At 45.3% G+C, this 25285-nt stretch overlaps 1 protein-coding gene and 1 pseudogene across 4 annotated transcripts in view; one reads left to right on the top strand and one right to left on the bottom strand.

Moving 5' to 3' along the window:
* MERTK (MER proto-oncogene, tyrosine kinase) overlaps positions 1-25285 on the top strand; it is a 134147-nt gene that overhangs the window by 40117 nt on the left and 68745 nt on the right. For all 3 annotated transcript variants that reach the window (XM_025354797.1, XM_025354799.1, XM_025354798.1), the window contains exons 3-4: positions 10855-10955; positions 13626-13799. In XM_025354797.1, coding sequence (XP_025210582.1) covers positions 10855-10955; positions 13626-13799 — 275 coding nt within the window. The remainder of the gene's footprint in view (positions 1-10854; positions 10956-13625; positions 13800-25285) is intronic.
* LOC112605161 lies at positions 5777-6709 on the bottom strand (annotated as a pseudogene). Its single transcript, XR_003115361.1, has one exon. The product of XR_003115361.1 is annotated as an RNA transcription, translation and transport factor protein pseudogene (transcript).

The following is a 25285-nucleotide window of genomic DNA, read 5'->3' as shown; positions in this document are numbered from 1 at the left end:
CGCTAGTTATCAAAATGGCCTTCCTTGCATATGAAGTTGTTCTTGGCAATTCATTGTTTGTCGGTGGCATAGTTAACTGAATGGATGGCTGAACATTGAGGCAAGTTGGACAGAACTGGTCTCTGTCCTCCTGCTTGTGGTTGTGAACAGAATGGAGGGGAAGGGCCAAATCAAGCATCAGGTGCAGCAGTGCTAAGGTACTGTTGCCTTCAGATTTTAGATTTGTCCTTGAAGTATTGATTTAGAGGAGGAGGAACTGGCATCAAGACTGGGGGAGGTACACTTCTGCCACTCAGGAGCAACCACATCTTGCAATCAAACCTCAGTTAATTGAAACTTGGTGAAGAAAGATGGAAATAATAGGAGCTCATGGGCATGTAAGTACGAATCCCATGTACTCTGGAAAGACTAAGGGAGATTTGGCATCATGCATGAGAGTGTCCCTGAAAGATTTTTGAAACTGCTTGGTCTTAGCTCATGTGTGTGTGTGCGTGTGTTTAAATTATTTTAATAGTAATATATGTATTTTGTCAAAAACTTGGAAAATACCAAACAAGTACAAATAAAGAAACAATGCCTTATAATCACAACTCTGAGAAAAATTTTCCAAGTATATATAAATAATTTTTTGTATTGTTAGTAGAGACGGAGTTTCGTTGTGTTAGCCAGGATGGTCTTGATCTCCTGACCTCGTGACCCGCCCGCCTTGGCCTCCCAAAGTGCTGGGATTATGGGCGTGAGCCACCGCGTCCGGCAAGTCTTCAAAATAATTTAAGGTCTTTTATTGCGTAGATGATTACATATTCTGTTTCATTCACTTTATATTATGAACATTTCTGTATATTACTAAAAGTCTTCAAAATATTTTAAGGCTGTTATATGCCACTGTAATCTGCTGTTGTGAAATAAAAGCAAATATAGAAGGATGCAAATGAAATTATCAAATTAAAAATTTTATAATTTTAATTTTTATAAGTGAAAAATTCTTTTTAAAATGCTGAGTTTGGGGCATATACGAGGAAAGAAATAACTGATGTTCTGCTCCTAGCCTAGGTGCCCTCTTGAGCTAGGCCTGTTCTATGCTAATCATCCCCCTTTTTTTTTCCTGTTTCACTTGGATGTCTGTTATTGTTGATGGAGCCGGGAGTCATCTTTGATTAACAGGTGTAGAAAACATTCAGTATCTGCTACAGGTTGAGGTCCCTCAAGAGCGTTCACCTGGCCTCCTTTATGGGACTTGAGTCACCGGGCTGGGCCTCCTCCTTGGTGCTGTAGCCACTAAGCTGCCTTACCTGTATCCAATATCAGCTCGAAACTAGCACATCCGTTTGTCCAGGCTCCAGGACACTGTTTGGCCAAGACCTTTCACTGGAGTCCCCAAAGAAGGGTGTAATTTGGGGTATTTATTATAATTAGCGCTGATGTCTGGGATAGCATGTAAACAGCCCTCTAGCTTGGGTGGAAATGTGCCCCTGTCCGGCGCAGCGCTCCGGAAGAGGAGCAACCACCAGACCAGAAGACAGGGAAGCCCAACTCCCAAGCAAAACCGAACACTGGTGGGAGACTTGTGGTGAGGGGAAGGTATTTGTTGTTTGTTTTCTGTTTAGTCTAGGGATTCCCACTGCTTTTTAAATTCTGGCATAGTTCCCAGTGGCTAAAGCTGGAAAGATTTTACCGTTTCATTAAATTTTCTTTGTAAAAATGTTAAGTTGGGGCCAGGCACGGTGGCTTACGCCTGTAATCCCAGCACTTTGGGAAGCCAAGGAGGGAGGATTACTTGAGCCCAGGAGTTCGAGACCAGTCTGAGCAACGTAGTAGGACCCAATTGCTACAAAAAATAATAACAACAACAAAAAAAAAAAATTAGGCAGACGTGGTGGTGCACACTTGTGGTCCCAGCTACTCAGGAGGCTGAGGTGGGAAGATCACTTGAGCCCAGGAGTTTGAAGCTGCAGTGAGCCATGATCCACTCCAGCCTGGGCAACAGAGCAACACTGCCTTGAAAATTAAAAAAGTGGGTAGTTTGGGTCTCCTGACATCCTGTGTCCTTTGGGGTCCCCGTCTCTGTGCGAGCTCCTGGCACTAGGATGCTGTGTTTTTGGGGCTCCCGTCTCCGTGTCGGCTCCTGGCACTGGGATGCTGTGTTTTTGGGGCTCCCGTCTCCGTGTCGGCTCCTGGCACTGGAATGCTGTGTTTTTGGGGTCCCCGTCTCCGTGTCGGCTCCTGGCACTGGGATGCTGTGTCTTGGGGCCCCTGTCTCTGAGTCAGCTCGTGGCACTGGGATGCTGTGTTTCTGGGGTCCCCATCTCCGTGCAGGCTCCTGGCACTGGGATGCTGTGTTTTTGGGGCCCCCATCTCTGTGCAGGCTCCTGGCACTGGGATGCTGTGTCTTTGGGGCCCCCATCTCCGTGTCGGCTCCTGGCAGTATGGATCCTGTGTTTTTGGAGCCCCCATCTCTGTGTGCTGGGATGTCCCCATCATCCCAGGGCTCTTGGCACTGGGATGCTGTGTCTTGGGGCCCCCGTCTCCGTGTCGGCTCCTGGCACTGGGATGCTGTGTTTTTGGGGTCCCCGTCTCCGTGCAGGCTCCTGGCACTGGGATGCTGTGTTTTTGGGGTCCCCGTCTCCGTTCAGGCTCCTGGCACTGGGATGCTGTGTCTTGGGGCCCCCGTCTCCGTGTTGGCTCCTGGCACTGGAATGCTGTGTTTTTGGGGTCCCCGTCTCCGTGCAGGCTCCTGGCACTGGGATGCTGTGTCTTTGGGGCCCCCATCTCCATGTCGGCTCCTGGCAGTGTGGATGCTATGTTTTTGGGGTCCCCATCTCTGTGCGGGCTCCTGGCACTGGGATGCTGTGTTTTTGGGGCCCCCATCTCCGTGTCGGCTCCTGGCACTGGGATGCTGTGTTTTTGGGGCCCCCATGGGCTCTCTGTGCTGGGCTTTTCCCTCCCATCTTGCCCTCCTTGGGGTTGACTGATGCCTGTTGCCGGTTCTTTATTCTGCTGTTCTTGGTGGCAACGAGAACAGAATCTAGAAAATAAAAACCTAATGTATTTAACCTAACCATCTGCTGGAAAAGCTGTTATTAACCACAGACGTCTGATACTTTCTGACTTGCGTCCTGTTCACGAGACTTCCTTTCAGCTGGGAGTTCCTTGCCCTTGGGTTACCCTGTCGGCACCATGTGAACGGCGGCAGGTGAAAACAGGGCGCTTACAGTGGACCTATTTCTTCAAATAATTTTTTTCATTTTTAATTTTTTTGACCTGGTAAAATATACATAACATAAAGTCCCTCATTTCAGCCCGTTTTGAGTGTACAATTCAGTGGAATTCATGTTTTTGTGCAACCATCACCACGTATCCATCTCCAGAACTTTTTAGTCATCCTAAGCTGAAACTCTGTACCATGAAACAATAATCCCCCCATTCGTCACTCTCCCCACCCCTAGTAACCACTACTCTACTTTATTTTTATTTTATTTATTTATTTTTCTTGAGATGGTCTCACTCTGTTGCCCAGGCTAGAGCACAGTGGTGCGATCACGGCTTATTGCAGCCTCGACCTCTCAGGCTCAAGAAACCCTCCCACCTCAGCTTCCCCAGTAGCTTAGACCACAGGCATGAGCCACTGCATCTAGCTATTTTTTTTTTTTTTTTTTTTTGTACGTTTTGCCATGTTGTCTAGGCTGATCTTGAACTCCTGGGCTCAGCTGATCCTTCTGCCTCAGCCTCCCGCAGTCTACTTTCTTTCTCTGTGAGTTTGACTACTCCAACTACTGCATATAGGTGGCATCTTACAATATTTGCCCTTTTTTGTATTTCTTTTGAAAAGACTCTAGAGCATAACTGCTACTTCCAAGTCATTTCCGAGCAGGCCAGACTAGCAGTGGTAAGGACTGAGGATGAGAGACATGCTGTGTGTGTGTAAGATGTGCCTGGGCTAACCCAGCCTGTGCTGGCCTGGGGTGATGGGCTTCTGCAGCTGCTGGCCATGCAGCTGTGCCCAGGTGGTTCCTGTCTAGACACTGCAGCTGAGTATGTGCCATTTCTTTTTTTTTTTTGGAACAGAGTCTTGCTCTGTCGCCCAGGCTGGAGTGCAGTGGCCGGATCTCAGCTCACTGCAAGCTCCGCCTCCCGGGTTCACGCCATTCTCCTGCCTCAGCCTCCCGAGTAGCTGGGACTACAGGCGCCTGCCACCTCGCCCGGCTAGTTTTTTGTATTTTTTAGTAGAGACGGGGTTTCACCGTGTTAGCCAGGATGGTCTCGATCTCCTGACCTCGTGATCCGCCCGTCTTGGCCTCCCAAAGTGCTGGGATTACAGGCTTGAGCCACCGCGCCCGGCCGTGCCATTTCTTTTGTCTTCCCTCGTTTAGATGTTTGTATTTGACCAAAATCTGATGAGATTTTTGTGCCATTTTTCTTAAGCAGTGGTAAAACATTCTGACTATTCAAAAAGTCTTTTTTCCACTCCAGCCCCCAGCCCTCTCCCTGTGGGGAATGGAGGTTACCCATCTCTTGGGTATCTTTCCAGATATATTCAATCCATATGTAATCCTATGTATGTCTATATGTGTGTGCTTGTCTCCAGCATGGTGTGTTAATCTAATAGAATGCTACTCATAGCTGTGGTTAAATCAATACCCACAGTGTTTTTTTGTGGCTATGGAAATTCTGTTTTCAGCTGAATCATGTAATATGCTATAATTATATTTTACTTCTTATCTTAGTCCGTTTTCTGTTACTTATAAAAGAATACTTGAAACTGAGTAAATTATAAAGGAAGAAAATTTATTTCTCACAGTTAAGGAGGCCGGGACATTTAAGGTCAAGGACCCTCAGCTGATGATGGTCTTCTTGCTGATGCGACTCCGCAGGGTCGTAAGGCAGCGCAGGGCATCACATGGTGAGGGGGCTGAGTGTGCTCGTGTGTTAGCTCAGGTCTCTCTTCCTCTTCTTATAAAGCTGCCAGTTCCACTCCCATTCATCCTTGATCCCATTATTAATCCATGAATGGATTAATCACCTCTTAAAAGCCTCACCTCTCCATACTGCCATATTGGGGATTAAGTTTTAGTACAGGTTTTGAAGGGAATATTCAAGCCATAGCACTTAAGGACTTAGCGCTTAATTAATTAATTATTTATTTGAGACTGGGTCTCTGTCTTCCAGGCTGGATTGCAGTGTGCGATCATAGCTCACTGCAGCCTCAAACTCTTGGGCTTAAACAATCCTCCCACTTTAGCCTCCCAAGTAGCTGGGGCTACAGGCATGTGCCACCATGACCAGCTAATTTTTATTTTTTATTTTTTATTTTTTTTGGTAAGAGATGAGTTCTCGTTATGTTGCCCAGGCTGATCTCAAACTCCTGGCCTCAAACGACTCTCTCACCTTAGCCTCCCAAAGTACTGGGATTGCAGGCATGAGCCTCTGCGCCCAGTCCCATAGCAATTCTTGAGTAGCTTTTTGATTATCTTGAATTTAATAATTTCCTAAGTATCAATCACTCATTCTTCTCTAAACGCTAAAGGAATGTATGCATCATGTATGCATCTTCTCCCACCGTGACAAAATTATCAGTACTGATATTTATTTATTTATTTATTTATTTAGGAGATGCCTGTCCTGCCTCCCTGCTTCTGCCTCTGTCTAATCAGGTTACCCTCCGGGTCTGGGGTCCAGCTGTCTTTACTACTATTCTGAGGACCCCCTATTCCTCCTGTGGTCCAGCTCCTGATTCCTAGAGCCCAGGTCATCTTTCTTGGCTTTTACTCGTTGTTCGTTTTTTTTTTTCTACTTTCCTAAACTTTGTTAAAGAAAAAAGTAATGGTGGTAAACCTCTAGAACATACTCAATTTTCTGGGATTCCTCCCCCGAGAATGTGATATATTGATTTCCAAACATGCCGGAAGTGTACGTCGTTCCCACTTGTACTAAATAGGTGAGAAGCTGAAGTCCTAAAGTGTTCGTCTTCCAACGTTTCCCAGTCTGTGGTCTGTCCTTGCGTCAGCAATAATTGCCTGAACAGCTACTATGGCTTCATTATTTTTTGTCTGTAGCTCTCTGAGGACTTCTCTATGCAGCAATCACAGAATTTGAGTAGCTTCATTAAGAACTGCATCTCCTGTGTCAAAACCAAGAATATGTTTGTCTAAAGCAACAGGCAAGCCCTCTTTTGTTTGATTTGCTTTAGCAACTGCCTCCTGTGTCAGGTGCTCCTGAACCAAAATTTGAATTGCCTTAAGCATTACCAAGTAATCATCATGACATTGAACCTGAAGCAGGTTAGCCATAGCCATCACACCAGGCTTAAAATCAGGATTATTTACATCCAAATGTATCAATGGTTCTGCATTTTTAGTTGCATTGTCAGCAGTTTTCGCATTATCAGGTACTAAGTCCTTGTATTTTTCAGCATTATCTCCATATTCAAGTCTAACATCTAAACCGGGAAGCCAGTCAACAGCTTCTTGTTGATCTTGAATCTTGAAAGAACAGTTAACATCTCTGAGACACGTTTCAAAGAGCTTGGGCCAGTCACTGCTGTGGATGTTTCTTAAGTTAACTCTGTCTTCAATCTTGTAGTGTCTGATTTTCTGGTCTTCAGACCAAACAATGAAGTTTCTAAATTCCGTTTCATCTTTGCAGTTGAAGCTGGCGGGGTTGTGGGAGTCGAGAGCCATCAGCTTGCATCGGAACATACTCCCCGCTTCTTGCACTCTTTGGCTTTTACTCTTTTACTTTGGCAAGGATCCCATCCTTCACTAACTTCCTGGGACTTGCAGGCCTGAAAATGCCATTCTCTTTACCTTCACCTTGAGGTAGTTTGGCTGGGTACAGAGTTCGAAAAGAAAATATTTTTTGTTTTAACTTTGAAGTCATTGATATATTTCCCTTTGAGTTCTGGGTTGCTCTAGAGAAGCAGGATGCTATTCTGATTCATTCATAAGTGATCTGCTTTTTTTCTCTCTGGAAGCTTTTAGGATCTTCACCTCATCTTAGAGTTGTAGCGTTCCCTGATGAAGCCCCATCGTGGGTCTTTTCTCTCCTACTGTGCTGCCCAGCTGGGGGCCCGGTGAGGAAAGATCCGTATCTTCAGTGCTGGGGCATTTTCTTGAACTTCTCCCCTTCCGCATCCACTCTTCGTGTTCCCTCTGGAGCTCCTCTTACATGGTTGTTGGGATGCCTAGATTGCTGTTCTGAGCCCAGAGCCTTTCCGGTTGAGCCTCCATGGAGACTGAGCCTCCTGTTTTTCTGGGGAGAGGGAGGAGAGCCAGGAACAGCCACTCCTCCTGTCTCCAGCCCCACCCCACACCCCACCCTCCCAGTGAGAGCCTTTCGCTTGGATGTCTAGAAAGCGACAAGTATAATTTATGGAAAATCTTTGCTGTAATATAGGTGGCATGGGTCTGGCCTTGCTAATTAATGCAGGCGCCTATTGTTACCAGACAACTGCTAAGCCTTTCCTGCCATGAATGACTAAAGACAAAATTCTGATTGAGTTCCCTTTGTGTTCTGCATGCTTCTTTTCTATTTCTGGTCTGTATCCTCCTTGCTGGTTGGCTTAAGGTTCTCCTGGGCATCTTATGCAGTCTGATTTCTACAGTCTAGGGTGTGTCGCCAAACCATCCTTTGTGCCTTGTAGTTTCTCAGCTTCTGGGGGCTCTGCCCAGGTGTGCTTCGCACCTCTGATCTGGGTGCAGTCCCCTCAGGTGGCCTTCCTGGGGCTGTGCCCCACCTCCCTCCTGTGCCTTCACTTTCTCTCTGGTCCCTGTCTCCCTGAGTCCAACTGCAAGCCTGCTGCCACTCCCGGGTCCTAGACCTTGAGGCAGAGCCAGTCTTCAAAGGCACAAGTGTCCTCAGTCTGTCCGATCTCATGGTTCACTCTGTTGAGCCCCTGGGTCTTGCCTCAAGAAAAGGATGCCTCTTCTAAAGTGGATATGTGAAATATGTAGAAGCACCCCTCTTCAGTAGCCTTCGTTTCCCTTAGAACTCCAAAGACTAGGCCCATCTGTTGTGCAGGATCTTCAGGGACTGCTGAAAGCCAGCGTCGCCACTCAACCACTAGTCATTGCCCACGATGGGCAGGGCATCATTCTAGGCACAGAATTCTCCCCCATCTTTCTTCAGCCCTTCCTGTCACCGTGACATCCAGGGGTCTACCAGGAGAGGATCAGCTAGCTCCTTATTTGGAAATATTTGTCCCGTGTATTCTCTTTTCATCTTCTCCTGGGAACCTCTAGGCGTTGTGACATCCAGCCACTGCCCCAAAACATGAAAGGATCTGGCCTTTCCTTGGTCCCTGGGACCTCCCTCATGCCCACCATTCATTCATCAGGTGCATTCCAAAATTATATTGCTCCTGTGGAACGAGCGGAAAGGGGAAGACAGGGTATTTCAAGTCAAAGGGATGCCACTCACATTTACACATTAGGAAATGCAATGGCAGGGGACTGTTAACTCCTGGATCCTGGGAACAATAAGGAAGTAATGTTAACCTGAGCAGCTCTGAACCCCGTCTGATCCCCCGAGTTCTGACTGATGCCATTGTTGAGCTGTGTCTTAGCTGCTCTATTTATCACAGGCTAATGAGGATCTGCAACATGGTATTGTTGGGAAGAAGTAAATTTAAAATGTTTAGTGTTCAGAAAACTGAATTCAACCTGGGGAAACTGTGTCTCATTCAGACCTGGGGACCTCACTCACTACCACATGTCTGCTCCAGATGCTGACCAGGCCGTGCTATCCCCTGGCAGCTGCCACCCCTGCCTATGGGGCCATGGGTCAGGATAGAGCCCCCTCTACCCTTGATAGCTTCCTGGTCTCTTTCAAGCCTTAAGCCTCAACCCTTCACAGGTTGAGGGATGAGATTTATTTTGCTTAGTGATAAATAGGTTTTACAGGGAGGCAAGCTTCTGGGAAGGAAGGTGGACCTTCTATGTATTTCTTCTTTTTCTTCTTTTCCCTGGTCAGGGTCTTCTTTGCTGTGTTTAAAGAGCAGTGCCTTTGAGCCAATACACAAATCCTCTGGAGAGCATCTGAAAGTATTTAAAAATGTTCCCGGGCTGAGAAGCGTGGCTCATGGCTGTAATCCCAGCACTTTGGGAGGCTGAGCTGGGAAGATGGCTTGAGCCCAGGAGTTCAAGGCTGCAGTGAGCCATGATGGTGCAGCTGCACTCCAGCTTGGGTGACAGAGCGAGACCCCATCTCAAATAAAATAAAATAAAATAAAAATGTGGATTTCAATATGTAAACACTGAGCATGTTCACCCCAGGAGAGATCATTAAGTACCCAGGGACTTGCACCTTAGGTGCACCTTCAAGCATATGACCTGTGACCACTGCAAATACAGTCATACTGTCAGTGAGGGACTTTACAAAATGATGGCTGGGGCCCCAGAAAGTTCTAAATAGGACAAAGGCTACCAGCTCTCCATTTTTATGATCATTGCAGTCCTGTTAAATTAGGTGCGTATTGAAACCACACAGGACTTTGTGTGTATATAAAATGGAGTTAGGTTCTAGTCTCAGGAGGTCATTTGGGATATGGAACAATTGCCCTTGGCCCCTAAAAACCCATGGTGCCCCTCTAGTCATTGTGATCACCAAAAACAACTCCACACATTTCCAAAATGCCTTGAGGGCGCAGTACCCCAAAAGTACACCAGAGAACCACTGGTGCAGAGTCTACCACAGAAATCAAGACAGGTGGCCAGGTGTGGTGGCTAATGCCTATAATCCTAGCACTTTGGGAGGCCAAGGTGGGTGGATCACCTGAGGTTGGAAGTTCGAGGCCAGCCTGGCCAATATGGCAAATCCCTGTCTCTACTAAAAATGCAAAAATTAACCGGGTGTGGTGGCGCAAGCCTGTAATCCCAGCTACTCAGGAGGCTGAGGCAGGACAATCACTTGAACCCAGGAGGCAGACGTTGCAGTGAGCTGAGATCATGCCATTGCACTCTAGCCTGGGCAACAAAGCGAGACAGAGTCTGTCTCAAAAAAAAAATCAAGACAGGTGGTAGCACACATATTAGTCAGGGTTTTTCCAAGAAACCGAACCTATAGGATCTGCATCTACAGCTTTATCTAGAAAGAGAGAGAAAGAGATTTATTTTAAGGAATTAGCTCACACACAGTGGAAACTGACAAATATGGAATCAGCAGGGTGTTGGCTGGAGACCCATGAAAGACTTGATGTTGCAGTCTTTTTTTTTTTTTGAGATGGAGTCTTGCTCTGTCGCCCAGGCTGGAGGGCAGTGGCCGGATCTCGGCTCACTGCAAGCTCCGCCTCCCGGGTTCACGCCATTCTCCTGCCTCAGCCTCCCGAGTAGCTGGGACTACAGGCGCCTGCCACCTCGCCCGGCTAGTTTTTTTGTATTTTTTTAGTAGAGACGGGGATTCACCGTGTTAGCCAGGATGGTCTCGATCTCCTGACCTCGTGATCCGCCCGTCTCGGCCTCCCAAAGTGCTGGGATTACAGGCTTGAGCCACCGCGCCCGGCCGATGTTGCAGTCTTGAATCCTAAGGCAGTTTGGAAACAGAATCCTCTCTTTCACTGGGGACCTCTGTCTTTTTCTTATAAGGCCTTCAACTGTTTGGATGGGGCCTACCCCCATCATGAAGAGTAATGTGCTTTATTCAAAGGCTGCTGCTTTAAATATCAGTGACATGTGAAAAGTACCTTCACAGCAACATCTAGGCTAAGATTTGACCAAACAACTGAGTGCAATGGCCTATCCAAGCTGACATATAAAATTAATTCTCACAGCATATGACAAAGAAGTTGAAGAAGTTTCCAGTCCTTTAATAGGGAGTCAAAGGGTAGTCACCGTAAATATCTTTATGTGTTTTTCTTTGCAGCATAACCAGTGTGCAGCGTTCAGACAATGGGTCGTATATCTGTAAGATGAAAATAAACAATGAAGAGATCGTGTCTGATCCCATCTACATTGAAGTGCAAGGTAAGTCCACAGACCAGAGTCCCATTGCCAGAGAGCTGTTTGTTTTAGGGCCTGTGTTAAATGTTTTATGTATAATACTCTAGAGTTTTGCCTGCCCGTTTATAACTCTGTACGCAAACCTTGCAAATCTATCAGCACTGAAATTGTACAAGGTACTCCTCTTTGTAGTCTATAAGTAATAATGAAATGAATTCAGTTCCTGAAGTTTGAGCTCTATTCTAGGTATTAAAGGTGAGATACAAAGAGATTTCGGACTTCCTTGTCCACAGATTATTTACAATAAAAATAAACTGATGACTTCTTTTTAAGAAGCAAAATGCATTCTACTATCCAGTTTCCAGTGCTGGTACCAGATACCACTCACCTGGTCAAGTGGCTACTGGCTTATTATTCAGCATCTTTTCCTGTCTTGCCTATGCAGACAGTGAAACCCTGGGGGGTGAGTGGTTTTCCTGGACTGGCTCAACAGCTCAGCCTGAGACTTCTTTTGGGCACTGGCATCTGTCAGGTGCATGGTTCAGAGAAATTCCATGACATCATATGAAGGTCCGTGGGGGTGAGGGATGAGACATCAGGCTAGGAAAACGCAATCTCTGCCCTCAAGGAACTTGAACTCTAATGGGCAATGTGAGCTGATGCACAGGTGAGCCCAGGTCCTAGGTTTGGTGCCCTGAGTTGGGGGTTTGCATGCCTGGTTCTGCAATGGCAGGGTTGCAAGGAGAAAGCATCTTTATTATCACCCCCAGTGGTCACTCCTTACTACCCCTGGGGACTTCCCTCCGGGGCCCTTGTGCCCCTGCTCTGTGAGGTGCCCCTCTTAGCAGAGCCATTAGGTCACCTCCCTTTTCTGCTTTATCCTGACCTTCCTCATCACAGGCTTTAGAGCAGGTGATTAGCTTTTTTTTTTTTGTGAGACGGAGTCTCGCTCTGTCGCCCAGGCTGGAGTGCAGTGGCGCGATCTCGGCTCACTGCAAGCTCCGCCTCCTGGGTTCACGCCATTCTCCTTCCTCAGCCTCCTGAGTAGCTGGGACTACAGGCGCCCGCCACTGCGCCCGGCTAATTTTTTGTATTTTTAGTAGAGACGGGGTTTCACCGTGTTAGCCAGGATGGTCTCGATCTCCTGACCTCGTGATCCACCCGCCTCGGCCTCCCAAAGTGCTGGGATTACAGGCGTGAGCCACCGCGCCTGGCCGGTGATTAGCTTTTTAATCAGAAACATCTCCCACTGAAAGGCTGCTGTGCTACCCATTCTTTTGCGAACCTGAAATTGATGCCCACCAATGTGGAGAGAAGCCTCAGGGAGCACAGATGGAAGGAAGGAGGAGGAGTGAGTGGGGAAGACAGAAGAGACTCCCTCAGAGGAGCCTCTTCATCTCTTCATGACCTTTGCTTTGGGCCTATCCCAGGCTGAACAGCTCTTTCTCCGGGTTATGTCACCATCAGCCAAAGAGGGGGTTTCCTACATTTGCAGCTAATTTGGGAAAAAAATATTTAGAGGAGATTTTATTCGTCAGAATCCCAGAAAAATGCCCAGAGCAGGAACATATTAAGTCCAAAGAGAGTTTCAAAAAACCTTGAAACAGGACAAAAGAATTCCATTACACATAACTGCCACATCATTCTTGCTGGAACTAGATCTGTGAGTTTCCAATCCCCAAAAGAACACTTTTCGGACTTGTTATATTTTTGAACACCTGCCCCAAATAAGTACTGACTGTACTGACTGGCTTTCTCTGAGCTTCCTTGGGGCCTTGATTTTGGAAATTACAGTAGATCTAAGGATTGTAATTGCAACTATGTTTATACTGTTTTTTCATGAGTGCTTTTCATTGAAAAGCACTCAGACTTATACAAGGCTGTGGATTTTAAAATTCGTTATGACCCATCTGAAAGTCACACACATAATAGAATGTCTTCATACCATGGACAGATCTATTACATAGCCATGTTTTACTCTGTGTTTATTTTGGTAAGACTTACTGAAAACCTGCCAACTGGTCAGTCCCAGGAGTTTGAGCAACACCTGATGTAAGAACTGCCTGTGGCCTGCCTTCTGGTAAAACCAGTTCTGAATCACTATTTATAGCCCCTTTGGCAAAGCGTCCTAGAAAGCTGGCTTAAGGTAGACTGGCAGGAATTAGCCTCTGTTCTCCTTCTTATCCAACTTAAGGAGGTGAAAACTGATGAATACAGACCTGACTGACGCAGTAGATAAAGAAATCTGTTGCTAAGCTAGGCGCGGTGGTGACGCAGTAGATAAAGAAATCTGTTGCCAAGGCTGGGTGTGGTGTCACATCTCTGTAATCCCAGCACTTTGGGAGGCCAAGGGGGATGGATCACTTGAGGTTGGGAGTTCGAGGCCAGCCTGGCCAACACGGTGAAACCCCATCTCTACTAAAAATACAAAAATCAGCCAGACGTGGTGGTGTGCGCCTGTAATCCCAGCTACTCAGGAGGCTGAGGCAGGAGAATCACTTGAACTGAGGAGACAGAGGTTGCAGTGAGCCGACATCAAGCCACTGCACTCCAGCCTGGGCAACAGAGTGAGACTCCATCCCTCCGCAAAAAAAGAAATCTATTGCCAAGTTCTAGCCCAGTTTCCATTCCCCTTTGGGCTCTGTCTCTGCTTTCAGATCTGAAACATTCTTTCATGTAACGTTTTCTCTGCAGGACTTCCTCACTTTACTAAGCAGCCTGAGAGCATGAATGTCACCAGAAACACAGCCTTCAACCTCACCTGTCAGGCTGTGGGCCCGCCTGAGCCTGTCAACATTTTCTGGGTTCAAAACAGTAGCCGTGTTAACGAACAGCCTGAAAAATCCCCCTCCGTGCTAACTGTTCCAGGTAAGTCTGAGCCATGGGTTTATTTATTGATTTATTCTCTGATAGTGGGAGGGATCAAAAGTTTGATGACCCTTGCTGTGCACCACTAGCAGGCAGTGGAGACAGATGAAAGTGCAGGTGCGGCAGCAAGGTTATGGGACCAGGTAGACAGGAAGGTAGGTGGGAATCACAGGTGTGAGAATTCACAGGCCGAGGTGGGGAAATAGGTGAGGGCCTCTGAGGATACATAGGGTTAAGTTGTTGAAGTGGCCAGAATCCTCGAGCCCAGGCAGCAGGAGCCCTGCTCACATCTCCCGTTGCAGCTGTGGCCTTGCTGGCCTGTCAGGTCTTGCGTTTATGGAACCACTGATGTGAAGACCTCAGTGGGTTTGACACCGAGAGCGTGGATTGGTCACCGGGAGCTATTGCAGAAAGTGTGAGCCCTTGTGGGATTGTGGCTGAAAGGACATTCCACGGTCGTCGTGATTTCCATCCAAATGAAAGTGGCCGGGTTTTAGTCCCGCACATCACTGATGATGCTCGTTAGTACCACTGACGTTTCCCATGCACTGAAGTCGGTGGGCTCTTCCGGGGCTCCTCTCATTGTGCAATATCTTTCAGCAGCATCAGGCAGTTACCACACGCCCTCCCTCCTTCCTTTCTCCAGGGACTGCTGTATGCCTGAGGCTGTTCTAGGCCTTCAGGACACAGCGTGGACTTTTGGAAACACTGTCCTGGCTTCTGTTTCATTGAATGACACCAGTTCATTGCTCCTCCTTTGTCATCCGCTGGAGTTTTAAATGGCAGGGCTCAATCCTGGGCCCCCTTCTTTTACTCTGAGATGCTCCCTCTTGAACTTTACATCTCCAGCCCAGACCCCTCTCCTGAGTTGCAGGCTCGTGTATCCAACCGCCTCCTTGGCATTGCCACTTGCTGGGTACATACGCATCTCAGCATGAAACTCTTAACTCCAGACTTGTTCCACTCCAGAATCCCCCATCTTAGTGAATGACATCCCCATTTTCCCACCCTTCCTTTTTCTCATTTTTCATGTTGGCATCAGCAGTTCTGTCAGTTCTGCTCCTACAATACTTCTGAAATCTGTCTTTTCTCCATCCTGCTGCCAGCACCCTGGTCCATGTCATTGCCAGCTCTTGCCATCGCCTCTGCAGTAGCTTCCTAACTGGGCCTTTTTGCTCCCAGCCTTGTCCCTACTCCCATCTACCCTCCTCAGTGGCAGATGACATCACCTGCCTGCTGAAAATCCTGCAGTAGCTCCCCACTGTCTTAGACTGTCACCCAGTCCTTCCTGCCCTTTCCCTAGGGGCTGCGTGTCCCAGCTCCTTCCTATGCATCCAACCCAGCCCCATCCCATGCTTTCTACCCTGCTTATTAGATACGAGTCACATTGATTGCCTTTCACTTCTCTAGGCACATCCTGTTCCTTCCTGCCTCAGGACCTTTGCACTGTCTCTTCTGTCTGCTTGTGGTGTTCTTCCATCTGCCCTTTATCCCATGACCCAACTCAAACATCACTTCTTCAGAGAGGCCATCCCTGATCACTCCTATTTTAGGTCCCCTCAATCCCATATTGCTGTGTACTCCTCTGTTGCACTTGTCACCGTCTATAATTATCCAGTTTATTTGTTGGGCTCCTTGTCTAGCTGCTGCTGCTGCTGCTTCTTTTTTTTTTTTTCTTTTTTTTTGAGACGGAGTCTTGCTCTGTCACCCAGGCTGGAGTGCAGTGGCGCGATCTGGGGTCACTGCAAGCTCTGCCTCCTGGGTTCACACCATTTTCCTGCCTTAGCCTCCTGAGTAGCTGGGACTACAGGCGCACAGCACTGCGCCCGGCTAATTTTTTTTTGTTTTTTTAATACAGACTGGGTTTCACCGTGGTCTCGATCTCCTGACCTCGTGATCCGCCCACCTCGGCCTCCCAAAGTGCTGGGATTACAGGCATGAGCCACCGCGCCACTGCCCCTGGCCATCTAGCTTCTTAGAGAATGTATGCTCAGTAAGGACAAGGGCTTTCTCTCTCCCATTCACCTCTGCACTGCCAGTGGCTGAAGCGGTGCCTGCCTCCTAGTAGTACTCAGTAAATATTTATGGCTAGAATGGATCAGTAAGTGAATGCCAGCCCCTAGCTATTAACTCTGAATCACTTTTCTTTTTTTTTTTTTGAGACAGAGTCTCCCGCTGTCGCCCAGGCTGGAGTGCAGTGGCCGGATCTCAGCTCACTGCAAGCTCCGCCTCCCGGGTTTGCGCCATTCTCCTGCCTCAGCCTCCCGAGTAGCTGGGACTACAGCCGCCCACCACCTCGCCCGGCTATTTTTTTGTATTTTTTAGTAGAGACGGGGTTTCACTGTGTTAGCCAGGATGGTCTCGATCTCCTGACCTCGTGATCCACCCGTCTCGGCCTCCCAAAGTGCTGGGATTACAGGCTTGAGCCACCGCACCCGGCCGATTTTAGTCTTTTCATGTGCTTATCAATCAGTCACGTCTCTTTTTTGGTGAAGTGTCACTTCAGGTTTTTTGCCTATTTCTATAAAAATCCTAGAATCCACTTGACAATGTTTACACAAAAATTCCTGCTGTGATTTTGTCTGCAATTGTATTGTTTTTATAGACAAGTTTAGAAGAAAATGATGTCTTGACAATATTGAGCCTTCCAATCAATGAATACATTATATCTCTTCATTTATTTACGTCTCCTTTAATTTCTCTCAGCAATTTTTGTAGTTTTTGATGTAGAGGTCTTACAAGTCATTTGTTAAATTTTTTTAAATTTTAAAATTGGAATTATATGTACTTAAGGTATACAGTGTCATGTTTTGAAATACGTAGTGAACTGATTATTACAACCAAGCTAATTAATATAGCTATCTTTTCACATAGTTACCATTTGTGGCAGTGGGTGGGGTTGGGGGGTGGGGAGGGAGGCTGTGGGGGAGGGAGTGTAGGAGGATGAGAACACCTAAGATCTACCCTCCTAGCAAATTTCCAGTATACTGTGCAATTTTGTTAACTATGCTGTATGTTAGATCTCTGTGCTGTACGTTAGATCTCTAGAACTTATTCATCCTACGGATTGAAATTTTCTACCTTTTGACCAACATCTCCCCAGTCCTCACCCTCCTCTACCCACCCTTTTTAACCACGGTTCTATTCTTTGTTTCTGTGAGTTTAACTATTTTAGATTGCACACGTAAGCGAGACCATGCCATTGTTTTTCTTTTCTTTGTCTGATTTATTCACTTAGCATAATGTCTTCCAGTTCCATTCATGTTGTCGTAAATGCCAGGATTTTCTTTTTTGTACAGGCTGAATAGTATTCCCATATATATCTATATACCATAATTTTTTAATCCATTTATCTGTTTATGCACACTTACATTGTTTCCATGTCTAAGCTATTGTGAATGATGCTGCAATGAACATGGGACCACAGATACCTCTTTGAGATCCTCATACCATATACCCAGCATGGGAATTGATGAATCATATGGTGATTGATGAATCATACTTTTAGTTTTCTGAGGAACCTCCAAACTGTTTTCCTTAATGGCTGTGCCAATTTACATTTTCACCAACAGTGTACAGCCAATCAGAAGGCATTAATGTAGCACTTATGTACTAACAAAGAGCCTATTTGATTTTATTTTCCAATTGTTTACTATAAGTAAATAGAAACCAGATTTTCATATGTTTTGTAAAAATAGGGACAAAATCTGTCCATCTCTGTTTATAACTTTTCTGTATATTTTCTCAGAAATTAGAAGTGTGTTTGTGTGACAAGATCTGCAAATTATTTTAATACCCAAGGCTGTAGTTAGTCTTAGCTTGGAGATCTGATTTATTTCTAAAAGGTCAGTTCTACCCTCACAATGACCACCTGTTTTGCATTTCAAGTTCTTTACAATTTAATTTTACTTTTTAAAAGTTTAAGCTTTTTTTTTTTTTTCCTTTGGTAGAGAAGATTTGGGCTCACATTTTTGCCAGGGTGTTATATGAAAATTCTCAAGGTGGACTACTAGATTTAGCTGGAATCAATCCAACAGTGTTCAAATCATCAGCACCCTTTAAAAGAGTCATTGGAATTCCACGATGATCTGAAAAGTTTAGGAGACAGACCCAGACAGCAGGGAAGCGTAATCCAATCATCCTTAAAAATCTGAACAGTCAGAATAGAACTGTAGCATACAGCCTGTTGGTCACAGAAGCAAGAACTATTTGTTCATTTGCATCTCACCAAATTCTTACATGCACCGATCCAACAAATGAGCCAAAACTTAGGCTCCAAAAATGTTCATTTTGGTCTTCTAAAACTCAAAGGCTATCCAGGGTAGATACCTGTCTGAGTTTGTCCAGCTGACCAGTGCACGGGGTGGTGGTACCGAGTGTGGCACTTTCCCACCGTACACACTCGTGGAATCCACAGTACCACGTGCCGTCAGGGCAATGGCTCCACACGAATCTTCTCTGTTATTGTTCCAGTTTTAGTGTATGTGCTGCCAAAGCGAGCACCATCAGGATTTCTTTAGGAGGGATATCTGAATGGGAGTTGAAGGGAAAAGTGAGCATATTTTAAATTTTAATACATTCTAATCTCCCTCCAAAAAGATCTTGCAAGTTGGCAATCTTTTTAGTAGAATATGGTAATACGTGCCCTATATCACATACACACAGTATTCAGTCTTGACTTTTCGTCAGTCTGATGGCAAATACTCTATCTGTCGGAATATCTGATTTACGCCTCCACCTGTTTCCATGAGACCAGGGGGCCTCTGGAAGGCAGGAACTGAAGGTTTTTTTGGCCACATATTCAGGGGTCTGGTTCAGTGCCTGAAATGTGGTAGTTGTAGAAATGCCCAGTAGGAGAGCACCTGCGGCAGCATTCATCAGAAGGTGCTTCCGAATGTGGGTGCGCATGATGACTTCACTCTCCATCAGGGGCCATCGGGTACCACAAACCAAAAACTGAACCACGATAGTGGAAATCCTCACTAACACCTCACCAGCTTTTCTAGAGTTTTCAGAGTAGCGACAAACGTGTCTGTAAATGAAGAACTCTTACTTACACTGCTGAGTTGAAATTCTAGTTTCTAAATGAATACGCAGTATACTGCACTGCTCAGGCAGTTTTCCTATTTGTGAAGGGTTTGGAAAGTCGGGCTGCTGACTTTATTTTTCTTAGTGACAGTATTTATTAAATGCCTATTTGATAGTGAAGATGGTCTAACTGGTGCTATACAGTGAAATGAAGGTCTGGAGGAGTAATCATATATTCAAGCCAGAAACCTGAAACTTCCCCAGATTCTTCTCTTGCCCATCCAACAATCATCAGCAAGACTTGTACACTGTTCTCTCTCTCTCTTTTTTTTTTTTTTTTGAGACGGAGTCTCGCTCTGTCGCCCAGGCTGGAGTGCAGTGGCCAGATCTCAGCTCACTACAAGCTCCACCTCCCAGGTTTACGCCATTCTCCTGCCTCAGCCTCCCGAGTAGCTGGGACTACAGGCGCCCGCCACCTCGCCCGGCTAGTTTTTTGTATTTTTTTAGTAGAGACGGGGTTTCACCGTGTTAGCCAGGATGGTCTCAATCTCCTGACCTCGTGATCCACCCGTCTCGGCCTCCCAAAGTGCTGGGATTACAGGCTTGAGCCACCGCGCCCGGCCTCTCTTTTTTTTTTTTTAAGATGGAGTTTTGCTCTGTCACTCAGGCTGCAGTGCAATGGCGTGATCTGTGCTCACTGCAACCTCCGCCTCCCGGATTCAAGCGATTCTCCTGCCTCAGCCTCTCAAGCAGCTGGGATTTCAGGCATCCACCATCATGCCCAGCTCATTTTTGTATTTTTGTAGCGATGGGATTTCACCCTCTTGGCCAGGCTAGTCTTTAACTCCTGAACTCAGGTGATCCACCCACCTTGGCCTCCCAAAGTGCTGGGACTACAGGCGTGAACCACTGTGCCCGGCCCTGTACATTGTTTTCAAATGTCAGTTGTGCTGCACTTCCACCACCATGGCCTTAATTCAGGCTTTCCTGGTTCATCGCCAGGACTGTTGCTGTCACCTCTTACCTATGGTCCCAGCTTTCTTGTTCTCATCCCCCTACCCCACCACCATAGTGAGTGATGCTCCACTTGTGATTAAAGAGGTTCTCCTAAAATACAGAGCTTCTCGTTCCTGGCATGACTCCCCACTACATGCAGGTTAAAATCTACCATTTTACCCTGAAGTCTGAGACCCACTGGGGCTTCAGCCTAACTTTCCCAGGGTCTCTGCCTGCCTCACCTGCAAAGACACCTGCTTGTGAGGGCTGATGAGCTTTCTGGAGGCCTATGAGTGCACTGTGCCTTCTTGCCAAGCTGCCTTCTCATTGTCTGTCAAACCCCCGTTCACCTGACACACAGATCATGGTTCTCCTCTGAAAACCTTCCTGGTCACCCCCTTGTCTGTGTATTCACAAGGCCTCTTCCCCATTGCATTGAAGCACAAACCCTCTATCTATTTGTCAGGCCTCCAAGAAGACTTACTAATCAGGTGATTATTATGTATGATTTATTGGTTAGGTTAGCCCCATCACCCAGCACAGCACCTGGCACGTAAGAACTATGTGAATGAATGCATGAACTAATGAACAAACAAATTAATTACAAATAGTCCCTGAGTTTTAGGTCCTATCACTGGGACAAAGGGACATCATGATAATGAAGTAACTTGTATTTATAAAATTATTTTTACATTTAAGTTCTTCTCTCTTTTCTCATTTATATCTCCAGCCAGTCCTGTGAAATTAATAGAACAGGATCTTTCATGTCCATTCTGTAGACCCAAAGGGCTAAAATAAGTCCGGGGAGGAAGGGCGTGGGGCCCAGGCTGCTGAATGTGGGGATTGTGCTGGGCTCACAGGATTACTCTCAAGTCAGCTAGTTGCTGACTGTTCCCTTGTGTCTGCATTTTGTAATGTTACAAAAGAACTATGTAAAAACTTATTTTTAATTAAATATATTTTTAATTTTGAGGAAGCTTTAGTTTGATACCTGAGTCCCTCCCAGTAATTCACGTGTGAGGAGGTGGGTGCTGAGGTCAGCTTTTGGGGGCTTTGTGCTGAGCAGCCGCCCCTGACATGCTGATGTAAATAAAGCAGTGAGTGTTGGCAGGGAGACGCCATTCTGTCTGAAATTGACCTCTAAGTAAACTTTGCCGACCCCTTCTACTGAGGGAATGCTAATTGGTTTAAATAGCTGATTGTTTGGACTGCTTTGAGCAAGCATTGTTTATGAATGGGAAGGTCGTATGCCTTTTCTCTCGATACAAGTTTTTATTTTTCCTCTGTGTTGTATGAGCTTTCTTTAAGGAACATGAGCAAAGAAGTAATTTGTCTAAAGGATGTTATTCTGAGTGAACAAAGCCAATCTCAAAGGTTGTGTGCTGTATGATTCCATTTAGATAACATTCTCAAAAGGACAAAATTTTGGTAATGGAGAACATATCAGAACAATTTCAGGGGTTAGGTTTGGGGATAGGATGTTCCTTTAAGGGGTAGAATGAGGGAGCTTCTTTTTGGTGATGGAACAGTTGTGTAGCCACAAATCTGTACCTGTCATAAAATTTCATAAACCTATACACTCATTCTTCCCCCCAAAATAAAACAAAGCAGAAACTGGCAAAATCTTAGTGAGGCCTGTATTTTAGTTAATACTATTGTACCAAAGTCACTTTCCTGTTTTGATCATTATACCATGGTTACGTAAGATCTTATCATTGGGTAAAGCTGGGTGAAGGGTGCACAGTAACTCTGCTATTTTTGCAACTTCTTGTAAGTCTAAAGTTATTTCAAAATAAAAAGTTTCTTTTTTAAAGAATTTTTATCATGGGCAAAACCAAATCTCAAAATAAAGAGCAGAACTGCGCTTCATGGTGTTCAATGGTGGAGTGCTTTATAAGTTAGCAGGTAAGAGCTCCAGCTCTGGCATATATTTTTAAATTTTTTATATTTTGTTTTTATTTTTATATACAATAAGTTACTAACTCATTGCCAATTTTGACCTGCCTTTCTGTTAACAGTGGTGGGCTTGCGTTGATCTTTCAGGCTTTTCTTTTTAAAAAAAATACTCATTTTATATTTAAATCCACATCTAGGAAACAGCTAAGCTAGCTTTTGTTTTAGTTAGTTGGATGTAATTATTACTATCCTTGTAATAACAGAAAGAGTAATAATAACTAGAATTTATACAAATTAGTTCATAATGCCCACAGTACTTTCTGTAAAGAATTACTTTGAATCACATAGCAAGCTGTGATAATTAGGCAGTTTTGTTGTTGTCTTGCTTTGTCACCCAGGCTGATATGCAGTGGCGCCATCTCTACTCATTGTAACCTCGAAACTCCTGCACTCAAGCAAATCCTCCCACCTCAGCATCCCAAGTAGCTAGGACTACAGGGATAAACAGCTTTTTTCAAATTTTTTGTGGAGACAGGATCTCACTATGTTGCTCAGGCTAGTGAGGCATTTTTTAATACCCATCTTACATATTAGAAAAACGTTTGGAACTATTAAGAGACCAGTCTTCTTAAGGTCTATTCTCCATATGGCAGCTGGAGCAATCCTGATACAAGTCAGATCATATCAGCTCTCTGCTCAGAGCTCTGGGTTTGCCACCCAACAAGAGAAACAGGCAAAGGCGTCTCCCGCATGTTCCCTCTGCCTAGAACCTCCCCAGGCCCCCAAGTATCAAGTTGGCCCCTTTCCTCACCCCAACTCTTTCCTCAGAGGCCATTTCTCAAGGAACCACCTCTGATGCCCCTCACCCATCATTTAAAATTACAGCTTGCTTCCCCACCCATCCTGACCCTCTGATGGTCTTCTATTTTTCCCTAGTACTTATCACCTTCTAATACATCATACATCTTACTTTTTTTATCAAAGTTATTATATATTGCCCATTTCCCTCCCTGAAAATGTGAGCTCTGTAAGGGAGGGGATCTTTGTTTTATTCGTGGATATATCCAAAGTTTCTGGAAAAAATGTCTGGCTTGTAGTAAATACTCAGTAAATATTTGTCAAGTGGATGAATGCAGAGCAGATAGAGAGGTCCAAGTTAAGAAGTTACCTCACTTACGCAGCATGATCTTCCATTTTTTGCTTCCTTTGGTAGAAAGATGGACACAAGGGAAAAAAAAAAAAAAAAGAAAGCAGGGACAGAATTGTTTATCTAGTTAATTTGCAGGATTGCTTAATTGAGAACTCAAAGAACTGGCTCAACTGTGCTCTTAAGAGTTGCTCCCTCAGCAATCCGATTGTCCTTCCCTCAAGGGAACATTCTGTTACTGAATGTTCCTTAAAAATATGTTTCAGAGCTGTGTCATAAATATCTTTTCTCAAACCAGCAGACGACCAAGCAAGAGGCGCGTGAACCATCATAATGGAGTTGGGTGAAAAGGAGAAATTACTATAAAGGGGACGACCTACCCACTAGAAGAGGAGCTGGCTCAGGAGATTGTGGGGGTTCCAGTGCCCGGGACCATTCAGGATAGAGTGGGTGGTGGGGTGGAGACTTAAGGAGGTGGATGCTTTTTCTCCCTGGAAAGTCACAAGGGTTTGGGGCTATAAAATGTCAAGGTCTATTCTAGTCTAGTAGTTATTGTTTATCCACAGAGAGAACTGGCGAGTGAGAGGGAGCTGTCTTCTCCTAGTGTACACTCATTGCTATGGTCAATCAAGGCTTATAAACGAGTGTCTAGCTGGGAAGCCAGTGCCGTTAAGCCATGAAAGTTTAGCAGAAAAAATTAAGCAAAGAAGACTATATTTGGCCTAAGTGCCGTCTAGTTTTGGAGAAAGTTACCTTTGGTTTGAACCAGTTTCCTCTTCTCTCTGCCGGCATATGGGCGCTAATCACCTGACCTTGTAAACTGTTTTAATACATTGTGTGGTTACTGCCAGGCAGTTCAGACTTGGTGTAGGTGTCTTGTGCTAGGACATTTGCTATAGATTGTTTTTTTGACCTTGTGTGCACTATGAAAAGAAGCACACAGGAGAAATGACTGTCCATTTGACCTGAAGTCATGTTCTGTGATAATGTTTCCCTTTCAGCGTTGATAAGCCTGATAGGAATGAAGACCACTGGGCCTGAATTCTGCTACTACAGGATCCTATTATAGGATCTATAACTGGATAATGGATCTCAGTGAAATAAACCTCCTGTTTACCATAGGGCTGGCTCTTCCCCTTATGACAAGTTTGCAATGTGATTTTGTAGTTTATATTCAAGGGTTTCCTAAGAATTTTTAAGAATAATTGAAGTCAGATGACTAATTTTAACCTGCAGATGTCTCCTCCAATATATAAAAAGGATAAGTTAGTAACTTCCTGTGTCTTCTGATTGAGCCAAAGCCAGTTTTTCTAAATATAAGCCAGGTTTTGCAAGTTCATGCAGCTTTGTGGATGAAATGGGCATCTCACTTGGGAGCTTAGGATCTGGAAGGTTAAAAGTGATGCCAAGGCTTGAAAATCAAAGTGTCAGAGGCCTCACCATGAACCAGTGATCAGCAGAGCAGTGTCTTAGAGGGATCAATGTCTCTTCATCTTCATCCTGTATTTATCTTCTTTCTTAACATCAATGCTTGACAAAGTGCCCAAAGTCCAGATACTTCGCCAGTTCTCCCTTTCCACCTCCTGTTTTCCTTTCATCTCTTCCTTACATTACAAAAGAAAAAAGACCTCTCTTACCTGTCTGGAATCACCACTATGAGGCATCAGTTCTCAGTGCTTTGGTCTCAAGATCCGTGTGTGTGTGTGTGTGTGTGTGTGTGTGTGTGTGTGTGTCAGGGCCTCACTCTGTCACCCAGGCTGGAGTGCTTACTGCAGCCTCAACCTCCTAGGCTCAAGTGATTCAGCCATCTCAACCTCCCAAGTAGCTGGGACTACAGGCGCATGTCACAACACTCAGCTAGTTTCTGTATTTTTTGTAGAGATGGGGTTTCTCCATGTTGCCCCAGGCTGGGGCAACTTCTGGACTGTAACTCTCGAACTTCTGGGCTCAAGTGAGCCTCCTGCCTCAGCCTCCTAAAGTGCTGGGATTACAGGAGCGAGCCACTGTGCTTAGCCTCAAGATCCTTTTACAGTCATAAATTATCAAGAACCAGAGTTCTTGTTTATGTGGGTCATATCTATCTGTATTTACTGAATTAGAAATTAAAACGGAAAACTTTTAAAACACAAAAATACGCAAGTATACATTTCATTGGCCAATACATCTATGCTATGGCATCATCATGTACCGTATAGCCTCTGGAAAATTCTTTTGGAAAATTCCATCATACATTCCTGAGATAATGAGAATTAAAAGAGCAAGTAATACATTATTATTATTATGAAAATAGTTTTGACTCTGAGGACTACTGAAAGGGTCTCTGGAATCCCCAGAAATCTCTTTGACCACATTTTGAGAATGACTGCTGGGTGCAATGTCTTGGGGTTAAGAAATTTCCAAACTGTCACATAGACAGAAA

Source organism: Theropithecus gelada, chromosome 13 (assembly GCF_003255815.1).
Source record: "Theropithecus gelada isolate Dixy chromosome 13, Tgel_1.0, whole genome shotgun sequence".
NCBI lineage: Eukaryota > Metazoa > Chordata > Mammalia > Primates > Cercopithecidae > Theropithecus > Theropithecus gelada.
The sequence above is the reverse complement of the archived record's forward strand: the minus strand, read 5'-3'. Positions and strand labels throughout refer to the sequence as shown.